The 7111-nt window shown below is 41.6% G+C and overlaps 1 protein-coding gene across 1 annotated transcript in view; it reads right to left on the bottom strand.

The window, feature by feature from the left end:
* Positions 1–333: 333 nt before the first annotated feature.
* The window catches only part of LOC109913383 (huntingtin-interacting protein 1-related protein), a 254945-nt gene continuing 248167 nt past the window's right edge, over positions 334–7111 (bottom strand). The window contains exons 29-33 of the mRNA XM_048611714.1: positions 6573–6678; positions 5335–5458; positions 5157–5218; positions 1970–2164; positions 334–1122 (exon numbers count right to left, since the gene is read on the bottom strand). Coding sequence (XP_048467671.1) covers positions 1072–1122; positions 1970–2164; positions 5157–5218; positions 5335–5458; positions 6573–6678 — 538 coding nt within the window. The 3' untranslated portion in view covers positions 334–1071. The remainder of the gene's footprint in view (positions 1123–1969; positions 2165–5156; positions 5219–5334; positions 5459–6572; positions 6679–7111) is intronic.

The raw sequence follows: 7111 nt of genomic DNA, 5'->3' as shown, positions 1-7111 counted from the left end.
CGAGATTTTGTCCGATCTGGGTCTGAAATGGAGATTCTGACTCGGGCTAATGTCACCAAGTGGCTAGATCCGTATTCAAGTTAAGTTAAATATCATCTTCGTGAGGCAGCATGATTATAAATCTGTGTTAACAGTGAGGCAATAGTGATCCATCTGGTATAACACAGTGTGGAGCTGGAGGTACACAGCAGGCCACGCAGCATCAGAGGAGCACTGTGTCATCTCAGACTTCAGCATCGGCAGTTCTTACTATCTGTGATCCATCTGGTGTTCAGGTAGATTTAAGGATTTTCTAATTCAATCTATTATGTCAGATCAATAAACAAGCATAGCTAAGTGTTAATAACCATTTATTTCCAACTTCACATTTAAAATTCATGTTTTCATACATAAAATTCAGCAACACGGCTGAAGACAGCTGTTTATACAGCAAATTTGTTATGTCTTGAAACCTTGACTATTCCTAATAAATATACCCCACCCATTAAAATATCCACTTACAAAAAGACTTTCCTCTATAGATTTCAATCTTAAAAATTTATAGTTTCCTGGGAAAGTATATACAAACCTTCTGAAATGATTTTACTAATATTTTATATATAGTGTTGCTGACGCTTTGCAGCAATTCCTCAAATATTCTGTCCCAGCAGCAAATGCCCAAGTATACCAGAACGCTTTAACAAATTTTGTAGAAAAAAAGTTCAATATAATCGCTAAGAGTCTGATTTATGATGGAAGTCTCTTCACAGAGGTTGCAATGAGTAGTTACTTGGTGAACAGTTGCTTTAGCGTAGCTCTTCCCAATCTATCCCACATGACCAGTTTGAAAATTATTAAAAAGCATAGATTAATGTGATTATTCTGTGATGTTAACTCTGATCCTTTACTTTCCAAATAAATTATTTCAGTTTGATTGGGAGCAATCTGATAAAAACAAGTATTTTGATGAAATGAATAAGTACATTTCTGGAATGTAACACTGCTGTCTGATGAGCTTGACGTGTGTGAACAGCAGAGAGGAGACCCTTCTTTCTCCGTTCCAAAACACTGAAGACCTATTCATTCCTTTCCTCAGTGAGAACTTCGTAAATGAGAACTATAAGTCAAGTCGGCTGCATTTAGCTGCAAAATAACATTGGATAATTATTATATTTAAGGTAAGATTATGCCCAGGTACAAACCCACTACTACCGTTCTAAAGCTCGACCACCATCTACAAGACCCAACTCAGGAGTGTGATGGAATACTTGCCTGAAGGCCTAACCAGTAATGCCCGCAGCCTGTGAATAAATTTTAAAAAACTCATTTTGGGCAATAAATGCAACACAGTGCTGTTTGTGGGAATCTGCTGCGTGTTTCACACTTTCCAAAGGTAACCGCATTTCAGAAAGGACTGAATTTGTCGTCAAACACTTTGGTATGGCCCAACGGTCGCAAAGTGCTATGTAACTACAATGTTTCTTGCTTCTGCCTCTGTCTCTGTCTCCCCTGGGGAGAGTGGAAGAGTCTGAGTCTGTGTCTGTGCTGTATGACTCTGGGTCATGAGAGATGATCCCATGAAAACATAGGAAATTCTTGCAGGACCTCAGCAGAGTAGATATTTTCCCTGGCTGCGTATCTAGAATCAGGGGATACAGTCTGACAATTAAGGGGCAGGTTGTTTCGGACGGAGGAGGACTATTGTTTTCACTCAGAGGGTGGAGGATCTTTGGAATTCTGTGGACCAGAGGGCCGTGGAGGCTCCATCACTGACTGTTCAAGACTGAGATCAGCAGGATTACAGCTATTTTTAAAAAATCACCAAGGGATATCTGGATAATGCAGAAAAACGGTGCTGAGGGAGAAGACGAGTCATGACTCAGCGGAAAACAACAGGCTGAGGAGCTGAATGACTTATATCAGCTCCTATTCCCTATGTTCCTATTCCACTTGCAGAAAAGAGTACAACCATTAGACAGATTAGACTTGCCTGAGTATCTTTCTTTGCCGGGATGTTTGGTTTTTGGGAAAGTGGCGGCTTCTTGGAGATCTCTGGTTTAGAAGGCGGCTTTTCATCCTCCAATATTTCATCATATATTCCTCCCAGATCATAGTGTTTCTTCCTTAAATCTCCCAGTTTCATTCTCTCCTGCTGCAGTTTATTTTCCAGTTCCAACACTTTCACCTGGATGGAGGTCAGAAAGTAGTCCCTTAGACGTTTTGTACCCATCAAGTACCATGACATAATATTCCCAAGGTGTTTGGAACCAGGGAGAAAGGCTCAAAAGCTTAATTTGAAAAGATCTGGCAAACTAGATTTTGTAGGTGTAGTAGGAGAAGGAGGAGGAAGAACGATAACGTAGTGACATAAACCAGGTATTTCAACATATACTGATCTCATTACCAGACCCTACTTTAATATGTTGCAAGCACTTCAATATTACATCTGTAATGACGGAATAGGCAAGTTGCTCAAGACCTGGAGTTAGATCAAGGTGGCTATTTTGAAAATATAAAGAGGGCGAGTGAGCAGAGAGGAATTGCAACAATGTCATTAGTGAGGATTTACTGTCGAATGGCTAACAATACAGCTGGCTTCCATAGCCCAGAAAATGATTTTCTGCCAGTGAACTCTCGGATGCCCTGAATGAGAAGCTTTAACAGAATATTCATAACTTTCCTAGTTCTAATGTTGACATCTAGACGGTTAATCACAGTGTGCAATAGATAGACATTTTATATTGTGCAAACGGTGACATCACCTGCAAGTGATGTCCACCAGGTTAAATGTGTCTTTATTGTAAATGTTGTTATGGTCCTCACCCATCCTCCCTGATAATAAGATCTGGTAACAGCTCCTCCAACTAAACACAAAGGAAGTCTATTTTAGGAACCATTACTGATTTTTCTTGACATTTAAGGCACCGTAATCTAAAGCCCCTTACCTTGCTAACACAGCATCTAATATTATTCAGAAAATGCTTGGCACACTCAAATCCTACTCAGGCCTGAGCTAGTCTGGAGGGAGGAGGAAAGGGAATACTGGAGTTTCAGATGTAAATCTCCATCCATTGTTTGCTTCCACTGTATAGTTTCAATAATCTCCAAAATCAAAATGCAACAGTATTATTAAACCCTTGTTGAAAAATTAAATAGGTTCATAAATGCAAATGCAAAACGCAATAAATCTAAAATAAAAATTACAAAATATATAAAAAGAACAAAATACAGCTTAAGTTTCAGGTTAATGACCCTTCATCAGAACTGAAGGAAGATTGAAATGTTAAATGTTTTTAAGCCAGTAGAAGCTGGGTAAGCCTGCCAGGCCTCAGTTTGCCTTGTAAGCCCTTTAGTATCTGCACATGCGTGGGAGTGGAGTGACCAGGAGGGGGCGAAGGCGGTTCTGGCCTCCACCAGTGTCCATCCTGATCCTAACTTCAACTCACCTCCAAAACGCCCCCTTCCAGTTTTAACAAGGGAGTCTAGCTGCTCTGAGGAGCTGAGTTTATCATTTCATTCTCAATGAAAGTGCCTGCCTCATATTCGGGCAGCATTTTCAAATTTAATCCAGGTCAGCCAATGTTTCTGGGCCTCAGAAAATCCTGACAGTTAAAGGGAGGTAGAGACAACTGGGTTCAGCAGCTAAGTGCCTTTGCTACAAACCTGTTGGACCCTGTCTACCTGCTTTACCAAACCTTCACAATCGAACTCTAAATGTTCCAAACAATTGATTCTCCCAAACCACCAAAAAAAACCAAAAGAACTGCATATGCTGGAAATCAGAAACAAAAACAGAAATTGCTGGAAAAACTCAGCAGGCCTGGCAGCATCTGTGGAGAGAAATCAGAGTTCATGTTTCAGGTGCAGTGACACTAAACACTGTGTTCTGAAGAAGGGTCAGTGGACCCAAAACGTTAACTGATTCCCCCTACCCTTTCTGAGTTTTCCTCCCTGGAATCTATCAATCTCCTCCCTGCCAGAGAAAAATTACTGGCAAGAAACTAGTGATAATGATTGTATTGGAGCTCCATTTTTACGTACACTAGACTAGTCCAACCAGTATACCTCATATGTAAGTTTTACTGCTTTTCTCTGATCTCTCCCCATTGAATCATAGAATCCCCACAGTGTGGAAGCAAGCCCATGGAGTCCACGCTGACCCCCCAAAAAGCATCTCACCCAGACCCACCCCCTACCCTATCCCTGTATCCCTGCATTTCCCGTGGCTAATCCACCTACCCTGCACATCCCTGGACAATGGACAATTTAGCATGGCCAATACACCTAGTCCACATACATTTGGACTGTGGGAGGAAACTAGAGCACCTGGAGAAAACCCATCTTGACCTACAGTCTTACCCTCTGGTCACCAATTTTCTTAAACACCTTGCTCCCTCGCCCTCTCCCCTATCAACCTTTCTGTTTCATCTGTCCCCTCTTCTCTGATTCCCAGCTCTGACGTTGTGCTGAATGGACACCTGTCCAACGCTGGTCAGCTTCCCAACCTAGCTGCCTGCAAGCTGGAAGAGGAAGTTTAAAAAGAATCCTAATCCCATCTGACTGCTACATTCAGCATGAGCTATGGGAACCCTGCTCTTCCCTGCCCTCTGAGCAGCTTCCCTGCTTTCTCTCCTTACCCCTGAGTTAAGATCCAGTCCAAAGAGTTTGAGTAGATGGTAGAATATTCAACACAAGCAGAGGCTTCTCTCAGAAAAAATGGGACTCAGTACAACTGTGAGTCCACTGTAATTAAATGATGAAGACAATGTGAATTCTAAATTACAGAATTCAGTTTTAACAAGTCAAGCTTCAAATCTGGATTGCTATGTTGTTGTCCCGGAACACAGCACAAGGCACAAATAATTCCTTTTAATATTTTGTAACTAAGGGAATCCCAAAACTAAGTGTAAATTACCTGTAAAAACCGAAAGAACTGTGGATGCTGTAAATCAGAATCAGAAACAAAAACAGAAATTGCTGGAAAAGCTCAGCAGGTCTGGCAGCATCAGTGGAGAGAAATCAGAATTAACGTTTCGGGTCCAGTCACCCTTCCTCATAATAGTTCTGAGGAAGGGTCACTCGAGCTGCAACATTAACTCTGATTTCTCTCCACTGATGCTGCCAGGCCTGCTGAGATTTTCCAGCAATTTCTGTTTTTGTTTGTGATTGTATATTACCTGTGTTTCAATCTCCTCCTTTTTAAGTTTAATTCTCGACATTCCTGAGAAGTCCATAGTATCTAAGGAACACGGAACAAAGGGACATGAGTAACAGAATCCAAATGGATAAAGGATGTAAAATATCAAATTTCCACCAAAGCCTTGTTAACCAGCAAACTTAATATGATCTGTGTACCTTTATCTTCAATTTGCTCCTGGCCTGACTTTGTTGAAGCCACTACATTTGCAGTCATTTCGTTCACGTGCCTGGAGGCTTGCTGCAGTCTGGAGAGGTTTCTGCTAGTCCTGGCAGCCTTCACCTGAAGTGCGAAAACATATCCATCAGGCTCAAGAGTACACGGCTATCAAACGTCTGAGAGAAAGCAAAATGTGTCCGTCCCCTTAACTAGACCTTAAAGAAGGTGGACACCGAGCTGGGTAAAAAGAGAAAAAGCAGGAATTGTAAGAACCTGGAGAACAGCAAATGAAACATGTTTCACCAGTCTGAAAAAAAGAGTATGAAGTGGAAAGGTACCAGGATCGAGGGAGAGGATGAACAAACAACCGTCAATGAAAAAGCTTAAGAAAACCAGGAGTAAAACTGTGACAGAGGAGTGGAGACAATTTGAAAATCAACTGAACAAGGATTTACAATCAACTTATGGGGCACGCTAGGTCACTATTTAATCCTGCCGAATCCACTACTGCTGGGCTTTTATTTCAGCCATTCTTCATTGAAAGTTTCTTTCCAAACTGCTCCACCATGTTCTCTCCATCCTGACTGACAAGGGAAGGAAGGAAAACCTTTGCAGCTTGTCAATGTTGTGTACTGCCCCTTATTCCAATGGCACCAATTTTTCCTCATCAATTCCTATAGTACTGAAAGATGTTGGGAAATTCGATTGGAGGGTTTGAGCTATAGGGAGAGGCTGAATAGGCTGGGGCTATTTTTACTACAGCGTTGGAGGCTGAGAGGTGACCTTCTAGAAGTTTATAAAATGATGAGGGGCCTGAATAGGGTAAATAGACAAGGTCTTTTCCTCAGGGTGGGAGAGTCCAAAACTAGATGGCATAGGTTTAAGGCGAGAGGCGAAAGATTTAAAAAGTGACCTAAGGGGCAACATTTTCACACAGAGGGTGGTGCGTGTATGGAATGAGCTGCCAGAAGAGGAGGTGGAGGAGGCTGGTACAGTCACAACATTTAAAAGGCATCTGGACGGGTATATGAAGAGGATGGGTTTAAAGGGATACGGGCCAAATGCTGGCAAATAGGACTAGATTAATGTAGAATATCTGGTCGGCACGGACAAGTTGGACCAAAGGGTCTGTTTCCACGCTGTACAGATCTATGACTCTATGAATCTAATTCCAACCCTCTTCCCCATTCCCCATTCCCCCTGGATATCTAAGGTCTCACTTCCTTAACCCTCTCACCTTTGATGCAGCCACAAGCTGTGCTGTGCTGGCTGCAACTTCATGTGAACAGACAATCAACTCTTCGTATTTCCCAGTCTTCAGGACAACTTTATCAGCTGAATCTCTGGAATCAGAAAGAAAAGTGAATGGAAGTTTACAATATTTTATTCATTAGTCCCCATTAGCCACACATAGGGAGCTGCATCTATTATCAACCCAAACTAAATGCAAACCAGAAAAGAAATGAGAGAACCTGGCACAGGGTCAGTGAGACAGAAGGTGGACATGCTTGATTCCTTAGTTTGTTCATTTAATAAATGTCAAATAAAGCTGGGTCCCTTATTGGTAATTCCTGGTGCTCAACAGTGGCAGAAATTGGAAAGTCTTCACTCAGTCCTTGGTTCACTGTTGCAGAAATTCCAATTCAATGGAAAGTTTAGTAACTTATGTAAGAAACGGCTTCACATCATGAAACACGGAAACAAACTTGATTTAAAAAGAACATTTGCATTCAAAAGAGTTAATACCAGTAATGAAAGAAAAAAAAACTGGGTGCA

The sequence above is a fragment of the Rhincodon typus genome, chromosome 24 (assembly GCF_021869965.1).
Source record: "Rhincodon typus isolate 14 chromosome 24, sRhiTyp1.1, whole genome shotgun sequence".
NCBI classification, from domain to species: Eukaryota; Metazoa; Chordata; class Chondrichthyes; order Orectolobiformes; family Rhincodontidae; genus Rhincodon; species Rhincodon typus.
The sequence above is the reverse complement of the archived record's forward strand: the minus strand, read 5'-3'. Positions and strand labels throughout refer to the sequence as shown.